Source organism: Lotus japonicus, chromosome 6, assembly GCF_012489685.1.
Source record: "Lotus japonicus ecotype B-129 chromosome 6, LjGifu_v1.2".
Classification (NCBI taxonomy): domain Eukaryota; kingdom Viridiplantae; phylum Streptophyta; class Magnoliopsida; order Fabales; family Fabaceae; genus Lotus; species Lotus japonicus.
In genome coordinates this window covers 1,201,211-1,223,378 of record NC_080046.1, presented here as the reverse complement: position 1 = coordinate 1,223,378, position 22,168 = coordinate 1,201,211, and the positions used below count along the sequence as shown (strand labels likewise).

At 35.7% G+C, this 22,168-nt stretch overlaps 2 protein-coding genes across 18 annotated transcripts; both read left to right on the top strand.

The window, feature by feature from the left end:
• Window positions 1-4,734: 4,734 nt before the first annotated feature.
• LOC130723544 (serine/threonine-protein phosphatase PP1-like) lies at window positions 4,735-9,181 on the top strand. Of its 6 annotated transcripts, none has more exons than XM_057574635.1 (5): window positions 4,735-4,790; window positions 5,152-5,336; window positions 6,198-6,757; window positions 7,259-7,479; window positions 8,708-9,181. In XM_057574635.1, the coding sequence occupies exons 2-5, from the start codon at window positions 5,162-5,164 to the stop codon at window positions 8,751-8,753; spliced, it is 1,002 nt and encodes a 333-aa protein (XP_057430618.1). In that variant the 5' UTR covers window positions 4,735-4,790; window positions 5,152-5,161; the 3' UTR covers window positions 8,754-9,181. The 6 variants fall into 6 exon arrangements, with proteins under 6 accessions (XP_057430618.1, XP_057430617.1, XP_057430616.1 ...); XM_057574634.1 differs by lacking the exon at window positions 4,735-4,790 and adding an exon at window positions 4,797-5,048; XM_057574633.1 differs by lacking the exon at window positions 4,735-4,790 and having other exon boundaries at window positions 4,797-5,336; window positions 7,259-7,456; window positions 8,711-9,181.
• A 1,650-nt stretch (window positions 9,182-10,831) lies between these two features.
• On the top strand, window positions 10,832-22,068 carry LOC130723546 (uncharacterized). Of its 12 annotated transcripts, none has more exons than XM_057574639.1 (15): window positions 10,838-11,539; window positions 11,913-12,029; window positions 12,888-13,007; window positions 13,137-13,197; window positions 14,345-14,415; window positions 15,684-15,748; window positions 16,031-16,075; window positions 16,176-16,256; window positions 16,411-16,478; window positions 17,072-17,123; window positions 17,230-17,390; window positions 17,732-17,821; window positions 18,270-18,432; window positions 18,655-18,692; window positions 18,924-22,068. In XM_057574639.1, exons 3-12 carry the CDS (start codon window positions 12,899-12,901, stop codon window positions 17,796-17,798), a joined length of 780 nt encoding a protein of 259 aa, XP_057430622.1. In that variant the 5' UTR covers window positions 10,838-11,539; window positions 11,913-12,029; window positions 12,888-12,898; the 3' UTR covers window positions 17,799-17,821; window positions 18,270-18,432; window positions 18,655-18,692; window positions 18,924-22,068. The 12 variants fall into 12 exon arrangements, with proteins under 12 accessions (XP_057430631.1, XP_057430622.1, XP_057430629.1 ...); XM_057574646.1 differs by having other exon boundaries at window positions 10,839-11,575; window positions 17,230-17,328; XM_057574643.1 differs by having other exon boundaries at window positions 10,839-11,575; window positions 17,230-17,381.
• The last annotated feature ends 100 nt before the right edge of the window (window positions 22,069-22,168 follow it).

Here is a 22,168-nt window from a genome sequence, read left to right as displayed (position 1 = left end):
ATGGTCGATTTGGCTAGCAAGGAATGAGGTAATCTTTAAGTCTGTTGTTTTTGACGAGGAAAAGGTGATGGACACAATTAAATTCAGAGCATGGAATTGGCTTAGATGCAAATAAAAAAGCTTCCTTTATTCACTGTATGAGTGGTATTCTAATCCTACCATCTGTATTGAAGGGTTTACATGTTAACTAGGCTTGTTAAGAGGAATTCATTCGTTGGGACCTTGAAGAACTAAGGAAAAGATGTCCAAGTGGCTACTGGGTCACGCTTGCGGCACTTTAATTGGAGTACCTGGAGGTTATATTTTGTCAAATGGATGGATTTTCTGTTGGTTAATTCATGTGGGGTTGGGTGGAGCTAGCTCCTTTGTTCTGTAATTTTTCTTGTCTGTAATTTTGTTTTTTCTCTTCTTCTCTTATATGTATATGGGTTATAGCACCCCTTGTGCTATCTTATATGCATTGTCTTTTGGCCTTTCAAAAAAAAAAACATTGCTTCTCTTTTTCTTCACTCTTTCTCTTCCTCTTGAAGTCTTTCGATTGCATGATCTAGCTTGAGTAGAACCTTTGCTTCAAAGAGCCATCTCGACTTGCTACATGCTTCATGTGTTGATGAGTAATTAATATCAGCATGTGTGAGCCCATGTAGATAATGCACTTCATGATCATTTAAGTATGCCCCTCAATTTGTGCACGTTGTGTCTTTCACTTATTTCCTTTCATCTTATCTTCTTCATTTTGCTTCAAACATGATCTTTCTCAAATTCTCACAATCTCAAATTCTTTCTCATTACATCTTTCTTTTTCATCTCACTTGTTTCTCTCTTCTTTCATGCTCTCTCTCTCTCTCACACACACACACACACACACACACAACTTCTCTCTTGTGCTCTATTTCTCTCTCTAGCTCGTAAGCATCTTTCTTTTTCATCTCACTTGCTTCAGTTTTATAGGTTTTACTTCTTGAATTAGTTTGTTTTCTTCTTTTATAATTTTTAACTGTTTCTTTAAAGTACAATTATATGAATGAGGTGAATGTTAAGATGTATAACCCTCCTTTTTTTTTTTTGGTTATAACCCTCCTCAAAAGGAATCGAAAAACCAACAATGCCAAAGACAATTTAGCCCAAGAAGAAAATACAACCAACCCAAAAAGGAGTTAGAAAAAAGCAAGAAACCCCAAAAGCCCAAGAGAAAAGCCCAAGGCTAAAACCAAACCCCCTTAAAGATCTCGAGAAACCAAAGCAACACCCAAACCCCCAAGCTTTCCTAAGGCAGCAACACCTATTTCATGCCTAAATAATATAATTATTTTTAATTGTTGAGACTATCTGTTGAATGTAAAATATCTTCCATGTATTATTATTTTAATTTCTCCAAGTTCAAAGTATGGTTTGATTTTCTAAACTATCAACAGAGTGAATATAGGAAATAAATTTGTTCACCTTCCATCTCCCCTCTAGAGAGATGTTAAGCTATAGAGGAAAGTATGAAATATGGAGGATAAGAAATTAAGAATAAAAGGGTGATGAAAATGAGGATGAAATAAAAAAACGGGTCTCAATAAATCAAAACTTGTGAATATAACATAAAAGCATTGCATATACAGTAAAATTGCAGAGTTTTTATTTCATAAATATATAACACATATTACAACACTATACACGCTCTGAAAACCTCCAAAAGAAAAGACATGATAGCATGCATGTATCATGCGCATCTTTATTCAACAAGCCAAAGTGCAATGCAGATAATATATCACAAGAAAGTAACATGACAAGATCATGCATGCTTTTATTTCAAGAGGCCAGATTGAAGTATAATCAAAGCCATATGTTTAATTCCACTAGTTGCATGCATGGCGTAGCTTCACATGATCAGTTTTCAGATGGGGGGTGCTTCTTCCATGGACCCTTCTTATGGGGAGGCTTGTACTTGTGGCTATCCTCCACAATAATATTAGCATGCTCCTCATCATTTTGGGTGGTAGGAGGCCAGTGCTTCTTAGGTGGCTTGTGATGATTGTGTTTCCATGAATCAGTAGTCACGGTGGATTCCTCCTCAGTAAGAGAAGTGGCGGTGGCAAGAAGCACCATCATAAGAAGACACAATGACATGAATTTGGGAGACATTCTGGCTCTTAATTAATTGGAATGGATTCTATATATGTCTGAGTGGTGTAAGTACAAGAGCAATATCATGGCCCTTTTATAATGTTTGATGAACATATCTCCTCAACCCACGAGTCATTTTAGAATACATTGTTGGTGGTGCATTACAATCAAGGTTAACCTCTAGGTTTTCTTGTTTGACTTGTATGTAATTAATACAATTGTTTAATGCATGATGATGATAATCCGTATTACACTCCATGAATCATTCATTTGTAAATTAAATTTGACCAAGTACTCAAATTTTGTCCCTTAGTCTCTAGATACTGATTAAGTGTATATATAGCAGTCTACAAGCAAGTACTGAGAATGAGCTTATCAACTCTAAAAAGTAACTTACTAAATAAGGTATGAAGGTCACATGACCTACTTCTATCACTTTTTAGAAGGCACACCGACAGAACGGTTGATATTACTCACGATAATAAGATCTGACTTTTAAAGAGAGCTCATTTTAAACATTGGAACACATTTCATATAATTGTTATATCAGAACCAAATGTGCAATTTAGCCTTAATAAAATAAGAGTGAATTGATAAATTTTAGGGGAAGTGTGCAATTTCCTCTTTTATTGTCTCATCAGAAATTAACAATCATACTTAGGGGTGGAAATAGGCCAGGCGGCCAGACAGGGGCATATGGCTCGGCTCGTCTGAGGCTCGGCCCGGCCTGACTCGTTTATTAAAAAGGTTAGGCTTAGGCTTTTAAAAGACCTATTTAACTAAAAAGGTCAGACCCAAACAATTTAAAAAGCCTATTTAGCTTGATAGGCCGGCCTACTTATATATTATTTTTATTAATAATATAAATAAATATAATTTAATTATATATAATTTATTTTTTTTTAAACTAATGTATACTTTAGTATAAAAGAAAACCCTAAGTCTCTACCCTAACCTAGATTAGAAACGTTCCAAACATATTCAACATAGCACATCCTCAGCCGCACAGGACGCAGGCTGCAGCCAGCCGCCACTGCCGATCTGTCGCTGCCAAGTCCACCTTTCCTCCAATGATATAGGTTTAGTTTTTGAAATGCAATGATACAGGTTTTTTTATTTGAAAATAAAGTGCAATGATATATAAAAGGCTTATTAGCCCGTCAGCCTAATGACCTTCTTTTGATAAAGTTGTCTGTTAAATATGCTTTTAAGAAGGCTTGTAGGCCAGGCCAGACCTTAGAAAAGGCCAGGCCAAGCCATAAAATTTGGCCTATTGATTTTTTCTTTTTTTTGATAGGCAAATGTTAGTGGTTTGTTGTTAGTAAGTTAGAAAATCCCTTCAAAGTTCCCTTCTAGGATTCGAACCCTGGACCTTGCCCTCCCCACCCTTATGACCCCTAACTCTTACCACTTGAGCTAACCCTCGGGGACATTTGGCCTATTGATAGGCCACAGGCCAGGCTTGGGCCACGAAAAAAGAATGCAGGCCAGGCCTAGGCCACGCAAAGTTTGGCTCGGCTCGGCCTATTTTCACCCCTAATCATACTTTAAGTTTACAAAATCAATTTATAATAGCATAAGTGAATAAGTGAAATCACATTACATAGAGCCATTATTTCCCACAAAATTATAGTTCATTTTATTCTTGTTAATCTACAAGGTCTTAATAAGAGAAAGGGAGAACCGTTGTAGACGAAGGTGGCAACGCTTGGTGGGTGGTGGCTGCAGGTGGAGGCCGCAGAAGAAATGTCGGTGGAGGCCGTAGCAAAGACACAAGTGATTAACAGAAAAGTCCGCAGAAGCGGAAGTGGTCGTAGGTGGTTGAAGGAGGCGACAGAGGAGAAGGGGGACATTGGTGCAGATGGTGTTGGCCGGACGGTGGAGGGAGGATGGTGGTGATGACCAAAGTAAGCAAAAACCAACCAACTTATTTGGATATTAAACCACCTAATGTGGTAGAAACCCACCTAATGTCGGGGAGGGGGAGGTAAACTAGCTAGAGGAGTGCCTCCGTAATGGAGGAGGAGGAGCCCCCAAGGGGTGACGACGCTGCAACTTTCCAAAACCCTAGCAGAGGAGTTTTGAGGGTAGAAAGGACTATTAAGTTCTGAGATACACAATTTGTAGAAAATAATTCGTTGAGATCCTTATTTTTTTGAAGGTAGGCTTGCTTCTTAGAGAGATAAATAAAAGAGAATTTTTTTGAAGTGTTGGGCGTTGACATGTTAGTAGTTCTTATTTGGCTCAATAGCTCTTTTGGTCCCTCACTCATCACGATTTTGAACTTTTGGTCCCTCTAGTAATAAATTAGCAAAATTAGTCCCTCACATTTACACACTTTTGCCGTTTTAGTCAAAATAGTGATCAGTTTTGCAAACAAATAAGCAATGTGGAGGACCAAAAGTGCTAATTTTTTTATTAAGGACCAAAAGTGCAAAATCGTGATAAGTGAAAGACCAAAAGAGCTATTAAGCCTTCTTATTTTACACAACCAGTAATCGAGAGTACATGGTAAGTTAGACGAATTTACCGGCGCCCAAAACAAAATTTTGAGGAAACAATTTCACCCTTCGTTGTGGATATATCAAAACCCAGTCTTGCACCATTTCAGTCACACCCAACTTAAGTCATTCGTTTCCCTCAACTTATTCTTCATGCATTCCTTCCTTCTCTGCACAGTGAGTCTCCCTTTCTGTTTTTGTGATTTTTAAAACGCACTCTTCTCTTCCTTCAACCAACCGAATATATTCTCTTCCTTCAAGTTCACCTGCCACCACTCGTTTCCAATAGCTCACAAGAACCACAAGGGGCCCCTCAAAAGATTGCATATCTAAACCAAAGGATTGATTCCATTGTTCCCTTGAGTTGAAGTTATAACCTTGTTTTCAAAGTGATGATGCCTCTTATAAAACACTCAACAACATCATCAACCAAAGGTTCTTTATTATACTTTGCTCTTTTCTTAATTCCTCTTGCCTTTTCTTTTTCCTTGCTTGTTAGTTTATCTTTGAGGATTGATTGGTATCATTTTTGGGTCAGAGCCATTGTCATGGAACGAGAATTTCTGGATGCTATCATCAATAGGCTGCTTGAAGTGAGAGGGAGACCTGGGAAGCAGGTGCAGCTTTCAGAGACAGAGATCAAGAAGCTTTGTATGGTTTCTAGAGATATCTTCCTGAAGCAACCAATGCTGTTGGAACTTGAGGCACCAATTAAGATATGTGGTATGTATTTGCTAACTCCCATGTTCTGTTTTACTTTTAGAATTCACTTCTTAGTTTCTTGCTCAATTTTTAAGTATATGGCAATTGGTTTTTTATGATGTTTCTGATGATGTTAATGAGTTTTACATCCAGTTTTAAGTTTCATAGAACATAATCTAGTCTAAGGTTGGGTTAAATTATACCAAAATGGAACAACAATTAAATGAACATCCAGTCTTTATTCTAATTTGAATAAGAAGAATGGTGTTTCTAATGGTTTCTCCTAATGTTTTTATTGGGTGAAATTTTTCTTTTGTTTTCTTTTTTGAAACTTAGGAGGGTATTTAATTACTGAAGTGAAGATGAAACTGAGAAGATAGGAAGCATTAATTGGCTAAACATGAATGTTGTAGGAACTAGGATATTACAGTGATTGCAGAGGATTACTATGTTTATTCTAATTAGAAGATCTAGTTTCCAAGACAACCTCTAAGAAATGGGGATACCTTACCATGAGTTGCATTTTATATTTTTGGGAAAGTTGATTTGCTCTTCTCATTCTTGATTGTTGTACATGTTTTGAATCATCCACTTTAGTTTACTTGATTGTTGCAGAAAACTATTGTCAGCTAAATAGAATTTCGAGATAAACTTTTTAGTTGATCATAATTTGTGTGAAATTTATATTTTAAGGTATTTTTTGAGATATGAATTCAAATCTTTATAAATTTCAATTATGAATGTGAGAATTTTTAATCTAAACTTGTATTCACTATGTTATGTAGATATCATATTGCTTTTGTCTCGTATAAAAAACAAAAGGTTTTATTAATATAAAGTAGGAACTAGTATCATTCTTGATTCAATTCAATATGTTACCAGGAGATATCCATGGCCAATATGCAGACCTTCTGAGACTCTTTGAGCATGGTGGATTCCCTCCTCGTTCCAATTACTTGTTTCTAGGCGATTATGTGGATCGTGGAAAGCAAAGTCTTGAGACAATATGTCTTCTCCTCGCCTACAAAATAAAATATCCAGAAAATTTTTTCCTTCTTAGGGGAAACCATGAGTGTGCTTCAATAAACCGTGTCTATGGATTTTATGATGAATGTAAAAGGAGATTCAATGTCAGGATCTGGAAAACATTTTCAGATTGTTTCAACTGTTTGCCTGTGGCGGCTATCATTGAAGATAAGATCCTGTGCATGCATGGTGGACTCTCCCCTGAATTGCATAGCTTAAATCAGATTAGCATGTTGCCACGTCCAGCAGAAGTTCCAGAAACTGGTCTGTTATGTGATCTCTTGTGGTCTGATCCTAGTAAAGAGATTCAGGACTGGGGAATGAGTGAACGTGGAGTTTCATATACTTTTGGTGCTACCAGGGTTGCAGAGTTTCTTCAAAAGCATGATCTTGACTTGATTTGTAGAGCGCACCAGGTTACTCATAAACTTTATAAGTGTACGGTAGAAAAACACGGTGAAGTTAAAATCACGCTAGACAGAAGGAAAAGCTAAAGGAAGTTGTTTTTCCTCACCATGATTTAGACACGCCGTGATTTTCTTATAGTGTATAGAAACATGCCTGACGTCTTAATATGGAATTATATGACAAGAGTTTAAGTATATGACTCATGAACCAACTATCCTAAACATTTAAATTGTTGGAAAAAGAACACATGAATTATTTTATATTATATTTCTAACATGACCTCCCACGCAAGAGCTCATTCGGCTTGAAGCATGGACAATGCATACACTACCTTATGCTGAAATTCAACTTTTTATTATATTTGTAGGAAACAAGAATCAAACTCTACATTACTTATAAAAACTCTAATACCATGTCAAAACCCAACTACTTTAAAATCTTAAGTTGTTGGGTGAAGGACATGTGAATATTTACATTATATTTCTAACAATATTTATTACTTCTGATAGGTGGTTGAAGATGGATATGAATTTTTTGCTAATAGACAACTTGTGACTATCTTTTCTGCTCCTAATTACTGTGGAGAGTTTGACAATGCTGGGGCAATGATGAGTGTTGATGACACACTTATGTGCTCTTTTCAGATATTAAGGCCTGTGGATCATAAAAGGCCCAAGTTTGGTTTTGGGAAAACAACTAGATTCAAGGCTAGTACTCCAAAAGAATCTTGGTATTTTTAGTTCTTGAATCCAGAATTTTGACATGTTCAGTAAATGGTTATATGATATTTTGGTAGTTTCATATTATTGCAAACTCCACATAGGGTGTGATTACCTACTAGCATTACTTAATTCAGGAAAAAAATGTGTTGGCTCTCAATTTTCAGTAGGGAACTGTCTAATACTCTAATTAGGGACCAATACTCAATGGTAGAGAATACAAGCATGGATCAAAACCCAAATCAATGAAAAGAGTAGGGACTAAAATCTATTTTAAACAAAGAAAGGAAGTTTGTGCAAGTAGAGGAATACTTCATTAGCTAAAGTGATTTGGCATATGATAAAAGCTTAAAAAAATGAGTTAGAAAGCATATTAGCCTTGCTGTCAACTTTTGTTAAATTATTTATCAGATAAATTTTGTTGTTATAAATTATTCTTTGCCAACCTGTAGAAAAGATTTACTGCTGAAATCTGAGAATTATTCTTTGCCAGCCTATAGAAAGATTTAAGAAAAGCAGAAAGCATAAACATAGCAGCAAATTAATTTAGCTTAGATATAAAAGAAAAGCACATTATGGTGCAAACTCCCTGCACACGACATTTATTTGTTTGACATCAAATTCTTCTGGACATGCTAGCTTTGCCGTACATTTAATAGCTTAGTGATCCTTTATGTAGAAGGCATCTTAAATTATCATTTTGGATGCTTCTAATATTTATACAATTGGTATTTAGCTCATTAAGTATTCCTGAGTCTGATGTTCCAAAATCTTTGATTAAGCATTGTTATATATTGTAGCTATGAATAACTTATTAGCTTTTGTGGAAGTTTACTTGCATGAATTAATGAGGAAAAAATCATGAGGACATTTTTGTTAAGGTCTCACACAAACTAGAGGTATGACTCGATACATACTTATAAAAGGTAGAACAATCATTACTTTTGGGCTAGTTTTTAGGTAGTTTGCGTCGCCCAAATTCTAAGATGTATCAAAGCCTATCCTAGAGATACGTTTGGGCTTAATAAGATTGGGGCGAGGAGGTGTCTTAAGGTCTCATATCGACTAGAGATATGAGTATGACTAAATAAGTCCTTGAGTTAGACCTAGCCCGAATTCTAAAACCTTCTTCCGTGTTTATTTATCTTTTTGAATCCGCACTAACTCCTTCTATCTATAACAGTGGTACCATATGTTCTAATATGTTTGCCATCTTTCTTTTGCTTTCCCTATTTCCAGCAGGCATTTCTTGGTGCTAAAGTATGACCTGATTGACCTTACTTAGATCAGCAATGTCTGGAGCATATCTATAATTGACTTGGACAAAGTGATATTCGTGTTCCTTCAATGTGAACAAATATTACAACGGGAAATTTAACTTAACGAACTATGATGAGCAATGGAGAATTATCTCTGCTTCACCTTTCAAGTATAGCTAAATGCTTTTTCTATGCTGCCGGCTCATTCTCACCATGCACAATGCTGCTCAACAAAGATATATTGAGGGCTCAGGGTTCGCTTTTCTTTTCTTTCAGCTTTTGGGGTGAGATACATTTTTATGGATTTGGCTCATAAAGTTAAGGAGTCAGTCATCTTAGAGAGTACAATAAGCTACCATGATAGTTAACTGAGAAATCGATGGTTAAGATTGTAAACATACTGTATGACAACTAATAGTCGTCTTTAATTTAATCTCAACTATTGATTTATCAATTGATGATCTTACTTTAGTTGTGGAAGCAAGTGTGAGTCTTGTGTCCACATTGTGTAAGATAAAGACAATATAAGAGATGTAACATGCACAACAAATGCCTTAAGGTTTGGGTTAAGATGCATGTAGTGTTTAATCATAAAAACCAGTTTGCATCCAATTGGTATGCAACCACCTAGTAATTCCACTAGATCACAATCAACTCTGTGAGCAGTGGAGGCAATAAGAAGCATGAAAAAGCTAGAAATAGGCTCTCTACAACAGGTAGGATCATCTCCACCATTAAGGTCATCTTATGCTCCTAAAAATACACTATTTAATCATCAGGCATAGAGGGCTTGTACAGTACTCTTTTGATTACTTTTTAAAGGAAAATTTTCAACTATGTGATCATGTTTCTATTCATCTGCCAGTGGTACATTGACATCAACATCATTTGGACAAATTTGAATACCATCATGGGCAAGGAAAGGAATCACAATATTCGCTGGAAGTGAAATGACTCATTCGTTCTAAGCTAAAGCAATTGTAGGAAATGATTCATAGTTGATGATGACAATTATGTTACATTGAAAATAGCTCGCTAATTGAAACTATGTATATAGTTTATAGGGTCCTAGTTTATACTTTATAATTAAAATTTTAGGAGACGGACACGGCACTCTCATTTTGTGGCATTGTTAGAACTTAGAAAATAATATATGTGCACATCTACATAAGATAGCCAAGCACGCTGTTCATTAAGAAAAAAAGAAGATAATCAACACGCTCCAAGAAACATCCATCGCCAGAAAACCATCGATGTCAACTTAGGCTAAAATAGTGAAATTTTTGAGCCCATTATCTATCTAAACCATCGATGTTTCATCTCTATTCTCCACCGTTCATTTTCATTTCATCTCCATCCATATCCATCTCCATCCGCATCTTTTCCCTTTTGTTTTATGTTAGTTAGAGGAAAAATAAAGATGAGAGTTAAGATAGGGTTTTGATTTTCTTGTGGGTAAGGGTTTTGATTTTCTTGCCACCCACAAGAAAATCGAAACTTTATCGATAAAGAGAGTTAGAGCCTTAGAGAAGAGAAGAGTGATGATGAATTCAACCTAGTTTGGTTGTTGGAGAGAGGGGAGAGACATGGACGGGCATAGTGACGGATCTAGAAATTTGATGTTGTGAGGGAAATATTTACATATAAATTCGTATAATTTTTTTTTCATATATACTATTAGATGTGAGTGCATTTTTTAACAAAGAGAACACAAGTAAGGACATTTTTTTACCAAAGATGTCATAAAAACTACATACTTCCACTATTCAAGTGAGGGCATTTAACAATATAGAATACAAATGAAGACATTTAGCAGTGTAGAACACAAGTGAAAGCATTTTTTTTACTAAAAGAGCCATAAAAAACAACCTACTTTTACTGTTCAATTTTTTTTTTTAAATTTCTAATGATTTTTTAAAAAATAAGTGAAGGCACATGCCCTCATGGGCTTGCACTTAGATCCGTCCCTGGATGGGCGAGTGAGTCTCACACCTTTTTGAAGTCTCTTCAAATTGAAGAGAAATGGGTGGGACACTTATTTTATCAATATTGTCCCTTTCATATATTTTTTTATTTGATATTACGTTGGGTAAAATTGTCTTTTTACACTAAAACCTTTCTCTCGAAGCGCGGAGGAAACTAGCTTTCACGTCCTTCTCCTTCAGTATCTCTTCCTCATTTCCTTTACCAACCTCATTTCTCCGTCGTCTAGCTCTTGCCTGGTTTTTTCTGTCCCACCATAGTCTCCTTCTCCTTCCTAGATCTGATGCCAGCCTTCCCTTCCCTTTCTTTTGGAGCACCAGATCTAGTGCTTCCCTCCCCCTTTTGTTGCTGGGTGGTCGTTTTAGGCACGACAGAAGGCTGCTCTACGGCGTTGAGCTGTGTAGCCGAAGTGTTCTTGTTTGGTGGAGTCAGTGTTGCTTCTCGCCTTCTAAGTTGCGGTTGAGGTGTTCCCTTTTGGTTGAGCTGTGTTGCTTCTCATTTCTTGAGTTGCGGCTGTCGAGTTCCTGTTTGATTGAGCCTATGCTACTTCTCATTTTTGTGGTGTAACCTCTCCTTTTTGCTATTTGCTGGTTTTATTATTCGGGGTTGCTTTGTGGGGTTGATCTTCGGTTGTCTCAATCATCGTTGCTTGTTGCTTCCGTAGAAGTGAAGACATTGGTGTTGGAGGTGCTTCGAGTCTCTATTTTTGGTGGCTTTGTTGCGGCTTGATAGGATTCCTTCCTCATTGTACTTGTTGCTGCCTTTAGTTGCCGAATGGAGGTCTTTCCCTGTCGTGGTTGGCGGTTCCTCTTTTGGTTTTTGCTTTTAGGTGTTGTTACTCTCACTTGAAGATTGTTTATTGCTGGTGGGTTTTGTTTGGTATTTTTGGGGTTTTTTCAGGGTTTTTCGATTGTTTTAGCGTTTTATCTTTTGTAGTTGAGATTATTGTTCAATCTACTCTGTAGAGTGTTGCGACTCGTTGGACTTTGTACTTTATAATCATTTTCAAGATTGTGAAACTCTCTCTTCTCTTTTTTTTTGTTTTTTTTTGTTTTCAATGATACCAAACAATAACCTAGAAAATCTATTATATTTCTCACATATTTCTATCATCTCTATCTCTCTTTTCTATTTCTCTTGTAAACCAAACACAGTGTTTTGTCTCACATTTTCCACTTCCTTGAATGACAAAACTTAAACAGGTACAATAATCGTACGGCTTGGGTAGATTTGGTTGGCCGTAACTTCTCCGTGGATCCCCGGACGCCGCCGCCGCCGCACATCCATCACTTCCGCAAGCTGGCCAAGCTCCCTCCAAGGTAACTCCAGATTCAAGTTTTCTCCTTTTTCTTCTCAATTCATTTATTCTTTTTTTTGAAATTAATTCATTTATTCTTGAATTTGTACAAAATGTGAATTTTTTCCGACCTTTCATTTATTTTGAAATTTCTAACTATTAAATTCTAATTTTTCTTATTCTCCTCGAAATTAACACTAATTGTATGACCATTTCTGTCTGTAGCCAGTTGAATGAGTGTGTTGTTGTTGTTGTTGTTTGATTTGTTATTTGTGGTGTTAACTCAAACATCATAAAACCAAATAGGAAGTGAAAGAAAGAGATGAACTGAGTATTTTAGGATTTGATCATGTTCTGGTGATTGGAGTTTCTTGCTCTGTTAGCTTAGGTTTTGAAGACTGTATTTATTCATGTATATTGTCTTCATTTATCTTTAAACTAATTTGGGCCTCACTTTTCAGATATAAAGGACAAAATTACACTTAAGTAAAAAACTCTCATCTAACTTGACACTTAATTTGGGTCTTAAGTTCTCTTGGTGCTTTGTTGCTTCACCCATTCGGCAAGTCTCCCTGCTTTCAGGCTCCCCCATGTTCAAATAAGACTGTTAAACTATATTAATGTAATAGTTCAACTAGCGACTCACTAGTTTGATAAATGAATTAACCCATTGACCCAGTTGATGACTAATGTGAGTTTCATAACATTGATGCTTCTTTTACTTTTATATGCTCATAGACCCTTTCACTATCACACGTGTTCACCACTCTCTTCTTCCTGATTCCTGTCACACTTGCAAATTTCTCTATTTTCTTGCTAAGAAATCTGATGAAATTATTATATATGTTGAACAATCTTCATTAATTGGTGCATTGTTCAGGTGCAATCTCAATGGCCTTCATTCTGATAATTACTCCGCTCATTTTATTGTGGATCATTTCCCTATGCAAAATTCTCCTTCTCTCACGGATCCCTTTCAATAAACATTTTACACAAAATGGTAGCCTACTTTCTTCTTCTCTTTTTACTATCAGGACTTGAATTCTATTTATGTGTCTAATTTTATTTGTCTGAGCTTTCTTCCTTTTCTCTTTTTCACTCAATTTTAGTTTTGATCTGTTGTTATCAGGTAGAGCTCTTCGGAAGAGAAATGTCTTGTTGGTTATTGCTCACCCCGATGATGAATCCATGTAAGTTTGAAACCTCAAATTTATTATTTTTAGATGTTAATTTGTATATGACATTAAGAAGTTAATAACTTAATACCCTTAGATACCTCTCTAAATTGAGATTTCTAATACATTTATGCTACTTCACTTGAGACAAGGCAATGAAGGAGTGTTTCTCTTTCATGTGAATCTGCTGACATCGCCCTAGTTCGTTTTGCCTACAGCATTTTAGGGAGAGTAGTGGGTAGGTGAGATGAACGTGAAGAAAATTGTAACTATGGACTAAGAGAGTTTCTCACGAGGAGCTCTGCTATTGTTACCTTGAATACAATAATATTTTCTGCATGCTACACTGACCTATCAAAGACTAAGATTGTGTTTGACAGACCCCCAGTTTTTCATTTTTTTCAGATTCCAAAGACAAAACAACGGAATACCATAAATTTCAATAAAAAAACGTCAAAGGAAGGATATGCTCCTATTTCGTTCAATGTAATGTGATTTCAAAGCAAACACACACCAAGTCTCTAATCAAAATTGTACAGAAGTGCATTTTATGTCAGACATTGTCAGGGTTCTAAATATTAGGCAAAATAATAGTGGCTTGGATCACACGGGCTTGATGTTTCTGGGCTTGGTGCGGCGCCTTATGGTGCTGTTCCTGTCGCATCACTTGGGTTTGGTCCTGTTTGACTCTATTAGTTAGTGTTTGGCTGTGTCTGTTTTTATTATCTGGATTTGTCCTGTTTGGGCTAGGCTTATTTTATTAGTAGGGTTAGACTCATATAAATAAGAGTGTTCTCATTAGGTTAGGAATATGTTTTTTATTAGTATTGGATTTTGCAAAGGGTTTCACCCTTGGATGTTTTCCTTCTTGTTAATCCATAAGGATTGTTTTTGGTATCTTCTTGCTTCTCTCTTATTTCTCTCTTATCTATATTTCTTTATCTTCTTTGTTGGGTTATACATCATAACTTTAAACACATAAGCAACAATTTCTATGTAAATGAATCTAACATTGCACCAATATAACTTTGTTAACTTCAGCGAATTGCATATTTTATGGGGTGTTGGAGTTGGAGTGTAGTGAAGGCCTTTGAAGTTTGACTATTTCTTCAAATTTCTGCATTATGATTTCACACTGTCTTCACTTTTTCCATTTCTGCAGGTTCTTCACCCCAACGATAAATTTTCTGACTTCAAGAGGGCATAATGTTCAAATACTTTGCTTATCAATTGGTATTAGCTTTGGATATTCTGTTTATCTTGTAATTTATAGCACTTATGGATATGTTTGTCTTTATGTTGATTCTTTTGTGCTTAATTTATTCACTTTATAGTTTACACTCATTTGTAATTAATTTTAAAATAACTGTAATTTTTCTTTCTCCCTATTCTGTGGTTGAATCTTCTTCAAATTTCATCTTTCTAAATTAAGCTAGTGTAGTTTTGAAAAAGAATATAATTTTGATCCATGTCTAGCATGTAGAGTTCTATACTATCAATGAAACATTTTTTGGGACTTCATATACATTCACACCTTGGCAGTGATATTTATTTAAAATATCATATGCAGAAAGAAGTCCAGTTTTATGGATTAGATGATAATAGACATATATGGTATAATCAAACTAATAAAGTATTCCAGCATTATGAATCTGATTTCGTCATGAGCTACACAACTCAGATTAATTGAATATTTTCACTTTTTGCATGATATGACAATTTCCTTTTTCTTTTGAGGCTTAATTGCAACTTTGGTTCCCGACGTTTACCAATGCCACGATTTTGGTCCCCCACCTAATTTAATTACATGGATGGTCCCCGACGTTGTAGGCCGTGTGCAACGTTAGTCCTACTGTTTATTTCTTAATGAAGGAGGCTTACGTGGACGTCCAATTGGAGAGAGAAATGAGGTATGAGGAGAGAGGGAAGCACGTGAGTATCACGTGACCCTTATCTGAACCCATTATACTCAAACCCCTGACCTCCCTGGAACGAAGAAGGTAACGCGATTTAGATCCCTAGGGTTTCAGATTTGGGTATAATGGGTTCATATAAGGTTCACGTGAGTTCACGTGATACTCACGTGCTCCCCTCTCTCCTCAGATCTCCTTTTTCTCTCCAACTAACTAGACGTCCACGTAAGCCTCCTCCATTAAGAAATAAACGGTAGGATTAACGTTGCACGCAACCTACAACGTCGGGGACCATCCATGTAATTAAATTAGGTGAGGGACCAAAATCGTGGCATTGGTAAACGTCGAGGACCAAAGTTGTAATTAAGCCTTCTTTTGATTTCCTTTTCTATAATAGTTCTATTCAATGGCCTTTAATTAATGAAAATTTTAATTTTGGATATGAAAGGTTTATGGCTATCTTATAATGTTAGACTTGGGATTTCTGGATGTCACAAAACCAAAGCTTCTCAGCTTAGGCTCTAAAAAGACTTGAAGTTTATGTTTCAATCTGTTAGATATTTTTTAATTGTTATTATTTTTCTGTAGGTGATGCAGATGGCAAAGGAAACATCAGAAAACAAGAGCTTTTTCAGGCTTGTGTAGCCCTCAAGGTGATTTACAAAATGGTTTAAATTGATGTGTTTACAGACATAATGTAGAGCTTCTCATATTAAACATGACCCCAATATTAAAACATTTATTTTTCCTTATATCATTTAGTGTTCACAGCCTCATAGTCATAGCTATCCTTTCTTGACACAAATTTCTTGGGATTTGGGAAATATAGGGACCCTTTCCTTGATAATGTTCGTTACATAGGTTAAAGATGACAGTCTTACTTTAACAATTTAATAACTGTGTTGTTTGTATAACATGGGTAATTTTGTACTCAGATTACGATGCAACAAGTGAAGATTGTCAATCATCCAGAACTGCAGGTTTTTATCCAATAGGTCTCTGGAATATAAAACTCAGTATCACTTCAAATCTTATTGTTAGTGCCTTATATTGTCGTTGCTTAACCTGTTGTGTACGTAGGATGGCTTTGGTAAAGTTTGGAATCATAGCTTATTGGCAAAGTTCATTGAGGATGAAATAACTAGTCACTGCATTGATATGGTAAGATCATGCTTCTGTACTACTATTGTCATTTTAGGGATTGTAAAAGTTGTTTGAGTCATGAAGCTTCCATTTGTGCTGCCATAAGCATCTTTTGGAAGACTGGTACTTTGTTCAATACTTATGACCTCCTCACTTACCCTGATTTCCCCAGATGATTACTTTTGACAACTATGGTGTCTCAGGTCATTGTAATCATCGTGACGTGCACTATGGAGTATGGTAAGTTGAATTATTATTAATACTACTACTGATCAATATTGAAGAACTTTAACTGGAATATTGTTGAGATTAGTACTTATACTGTTTGAGATTTCTTTCACATTGCCCATGACCCATCCATTGCCCCCACCCTTTTGCACAGGCCAGCTGTGTGGTGTTATTTTATGCTTGTTAGGAGTTGATGGTTAAGTTACTTAAAACACTTAATACTTAACTAACCTGGAACAGCTTTTCTAATTCCTATTGAGTTCTTTTTTAAACATACTGAAGTTTTGTTTAAAAGCTCCTGTGCGTTCTTATATCGGTCTTGGTAAAATATGATATTGGTATTTGACTAAACATGCTTCTGATGGTAATTTGTTAATTTTCTGAGCAATCTTGCTGTTTATTGTGCCTTGCTGATTGTTAGAATTATCCTTGTGGATTTCTTTCACAGTTCTTTCAGTCCTCATGTTTGTGTGGTCTCTATCATAGTATCCCAGAAAATGAAACATATGATTTACATGTTTAGATTTTACTCATCAGACAGGCTAATCACACATCACTCTCTCTCATGCTTGTGCTCTGACACTAAACTTTTTCCGTGTTGTAAGCAGCAAGCTACTGCATGATGCCTTACGAAGAGATGTTGAAGTTTGGGAGCTTGTATGTTTTTGCTTTCCTAATTTTATTCTGTTGTCTTATTTGGCCAATTACTTTATTAGAACTTGTTCAATTGACTTATTCTCTAGTATTTCTTCCTTATTCTCAGATTAGCACCAACATATTACGCAAATATAGTGGTCCTGTTGATATTTGGTTGTCCATGTTTTTGGCCATGCTGCAATCAAATGGAACAATGCAGTGCTTGGTAAATGAGCAATATTGTAGGAGCCTTAAAGCTATGGCCCAACACTCCAGCCAGTGGGTGTGGTGTGCTTGCTTCATCTTATTTTTATTTTAAAGCAGTGGACTGAATATATTACACTTGATATCTGTGTGATAGCAGTGTTGTTGATTGCGGATTACGAAAAATATCGGAAAGCCAAAAATCCGCTATGCTAAGCCCTCAAAGCGGAAAAAATAGCGGATAGCGACAAGCCCTTAGAGCGCTATACTATTGCGCTATAGCGCCGCTATATCCGCTATTTGACAACACTGCGTGATAGATATTATTATTTATATACTTCAAATGAAGTTGCCCCAAGAGGCCTTGCACTATAGAATACCTTTTTGGCTTTTTCCCCACCTAAAAATTAATTTCATTTCTGCAGGTTTCGCAAGCTATTTGTTGTGTTATCCAGTTATACCTATATGAACACTCTTAGAAAGATCAAGTGAAGTTACAGTGCTGAAAAGTTGTGGTGAGTCTGAGATTGTGTTTCATTTTCTGCTATCCTGTTTGGCATTTACATGACCGTAAATTGAACTTCAGTCAAGCTATTCATTAGGTGGAACTGTGGTTCAAGCAACCTTTCATTTTCTCTTGACATGATTGAATGGAATCACTGCTGATCTTCTTCAAATTATGCTAAACGCATATGTTCATTAACAGTGCTCTAAGTTCGTTGGTTATGGCTTATGTAGTTTTCAATTCTTTGTACTTGTGAAGTAGCACAGTAACTTTTTCCTATTGATATGACTACTGTGGTTGATTGTTTTTCGTTTGCATTACTGTGGTGAGACGTTTTTTTTAATATTAAATTGGTTTTAAAAGCCTACTTATTGGGCTTAAGCCCAATTAGTTGGTTAACCCATAGCTTATGATGGATGAAAACGAGGGTTAGTTCTAATATATATATACATGACTAGATCCATTTCTTCCCTTGTACTTTGGCTGCGCATTCTTCCCACTAAGAGCTCAATAGGGGAGGGGAAGAGGGGGGGAGGGGGAGGAGAAGGAGGGGTTCTCGCTTGTGCATGACATCTCATTGCTGTTAGATTGTTGCAATAATTGTCATTGTGTCTTCAAGAGGTATGCAATTTTTATTGGTGTTCTAAATTCTATAGTATAGATCTCATATCGGAAATTCTCCATCGCCTAAATTTTGAGAATTTAACTCATCGAATCAGAAATTCTCCATCGCTCTTGATGGTTATGGCGATATTTGATTGAGTTGAACTTTTCGTATTGTTTTTCAATTAACCTTCAAATTGAGAATTTAATTGAGCGCTTGGGCCCGGCATCTCATTGCAGGTAAATTGTTGCGATAATTGTCATTGTGTCTTCAAGAGGTACGCAATTTATATTGATTTCATTGGTGTTCTAAATTCTATAGTATAGATCTCAGATCAGAAATTCTCCATCGCTTAAATTTTGAGAATTTAACTCATCGAATCGGAAATTCTCCATCGCTCTTGTTGGTTATGGTGATATTTGATTGAGTTGAACTTTTCGTATTGTTTTTCAATTAACGTTCAAATTGAGAATTTAATTGAGCGCTTGTGCACAACATCGCATTGCAGGTAAATTGTTGCGATAATTGTCATTGTGTCTTCAAGAGGTACGCAATTTATATTGATTTCATTGGTGTTCTAAATTCTATAGTATAGATCTCGGATCGATCAGAAATTCTCCATCACTTAAATTTTGATAATTTAACTCATTGGATCGGAAATTCTCCATCGCTCTTGATGATTATGGTGATATTTTTTGTATTGTTATTCAATTAATGTATTGTTGGTTTTATTCAATTTTGATATGGTTTCGTTTAGTTCAAATTGATTTTCCTTTGTGTTTTAAGTACAAAGTCTATGCCTTCTTTTAATATATAAATCAAAACTGAATTGAAATATTGAACTTCACCTTGTGAGTACAACACTTTAGGTTTGTAATATTTTTTTTGTTTCTGGAAACCAAGACACTTGCTTTCTTGAAGAGTTGTATGGTGGCAGAGAAGTCAATTTTTTATGAATGAAAAATATGTATCTTGTTACTTGATTTGTTTGATTGATCGTATAATATATATACAACTCTTTAATTAATTTGGATATGCATTTTTCACTTCTATCGACATAAAAAATGTTGAATAGATAGCTTGTTATTTTTCTTGAAAGCTCATGTGATTATTTGATCCATTATTATTTGAGAATCACCAGATATATATTTATATTTATTAAGTAAAATAGAAAATAGAAGGTTGTGATTGAATGATGGTGTAAAACTTTTTACACCGTCGGTGCATAGAAATTAATCTCATTTATGAAACTTAAGCTGAATTGATAAGTATGTTGAATAAAGGTGGACCCAAGTAACCTAAGGTTTATGATGTATGAAAACTAGGGTTATACTTATAACAATAACCTAGTTTCCATCCATCATTGGCCCTAGGTTACTTGACCCTACACTATAATTCAACCTATGGGCTTAAGCCCAATAAATATAAATATTATATAATTACATGGACTTCTGAAAAAATTGTTAAGTTATCCATTTATTATGTTGATTGGTGGACCTTGCTTTTATGAAACTTGTTGAATAAATAACCGGATACTTTTACTAGAAGCTCATGTGATTATTTGATCAATTGTTATTTGGAAATCTCCAGGTATAATATTTATATTCATTGGACTTAAGTTTAATTGATAAGTGTGTTGAGTTATCGTGTAGGGTTAAGTAAGGTAAGGTTCGTGATGCATTAATACTTTGATTAATGTTATGCTATGTATATGGTATATAGTATAGCAATTGTCACAGTCTACATCCATAATCGACCTTATCTTACTTGACCCTACATTATAATTCAACATACTTATCAATTGAGCTTAAGCCCAATAAATATGAATGTTATAAATGATGATACTGATAGAAAAAGTAACTACATGGACTTCTGGAAAAAGTGTCAAGTTATTCATTTGTTTATAAAATCAAGATCCATCAATCAACAGAAGCCCACACACAAGAAATTCTAACAAAAAGTCAGGATAGTATCAAGAATATGTGTCACACATAATTTGTATATATTTATGATGTGTGTTTTTTTTGGTACATCGGAAAATATTTATGATGTGTTTTTTTTTATATTACAGTTTACATGATAAATAATGAAATTATATTTCTAAACTATTGTAACTTTTATTGGTGTACTTAATATAAAAAGTTACTTCAAGTTTTTGTAACTGAAAAAAGAAACAATGTAATTGTAAATTAAGATAATGGAATGATGAGGTAGTGACATGATGATAACATTGAGAGTTCAATTTTTCATTTCCATTACTCAATTTTACATTCCTTTTAATGTAGTAATTTCAATATCTCCTGCTTTATTATTTTCCCGTTATTGAAAATCAGGTAGTATATTTTTAGCACGCCGGGATTTAAAACCCGTTAATGTTGGTTTTTAACCAGGTATTTTGTTTTTTAATATACCGGTTTAAGAAAAGTTGGTAGTACATTTTAACATACTGGGATTTAAAATTGATCCTGTGTTTTTTTAGAATTTGGATCCTCTCCTGCAGCATTTCTCTCCTGCTCCCTCCTGCAGTATTTTGGACCATTGGATTAATCTAACGGTAAACACTAAATGGGTTTAACAAAACAAAAATACACATGAGCCAGAGCCAGTTCCACCAATACATTGTCCTTGTCGTCGACGGCGTCGAGCCACTCACCCCCTCCTCCTTTGATCGCTACTATGGTCATCTTCGGCGGGGATCTTGTCTGGTTCTCCGGTAACGTTAACGTCGTCTTTCAGCTTCTCTTTTCTGGCGATCATCATCCTCCACCGCTGCCGCTCCTCAACCACTACCTCCTTATCCTCTGTTCCAACTTCCAAGCACCTTGACTGTTTATCCAAGCTGGCTAGATTCATTATCAGGTTATGTTTTGGGTTTGATGCTGATACCTTGTAGGTGACCCCTTTAGAATTCATATGATCCCCAATTCACCAATTCCAAAATTCATAAGATCCCCAATTCCAGATTCATACCACTGCCATGAAATTTCAATTCAGAGATGTAAGGAGCACACCGATGGCGGAGAAGAAGTGAGAGTGGGGGAAATGGGTGAGGAAGAAACTGTTGGGATGATGTGACAGTGATAGTAGGCGAAGAGGGGGAGAGCTGGATTTGGAACCCCAACCCTTAGATTTCACACCCCCAATTTTCGGATTTTTGGGTTCCGAATTATTTCGGAATCTTATATTCCGAAATTAATTCATGATTTGTAGTGCAAAATACATGTAACATCTCACTTTTGAGTGAAAAAATACTTCGGAAACCTTATTTCCGAAATATTTCGGAAACTAAGTTTCCGAAAGTGGGGTGACATTTCTAATGAGTGGGGTGTCAAATCTAGCACTCGAAGAGGGGGTGAGATGTCGTGTTCATGCCGGAGAAGACAATGTTTTATTTGATTAATTAAATCTATTTAATATTTTCTGATTATTTTAATGTGTGACATCTGAACCGTTGGGTTCATCCAATGGTGCAAAATGTTGCACGAGGGAGATGGAGAGAGCATAGTGCTGGAGAGGATCCGGATTCGTTTTTTTTTTACCTACAGAGACTTAAAGTGTATTTTTAATGTAGCGTATTCTTAGTAGACCCGGATTTAAAACTCAGTATGTGCTTCGATTTTCAGGAAAAAAAAAATCCTATATGTAGTGTTGGACTTTTAGTTGCCATTATTCAAGGAATGAGAAAACCAAGACTTCTTGTGACCAAATTTTGAGCTTCTGATATCCACGCATTGTCTTTGATCAAGACATTTT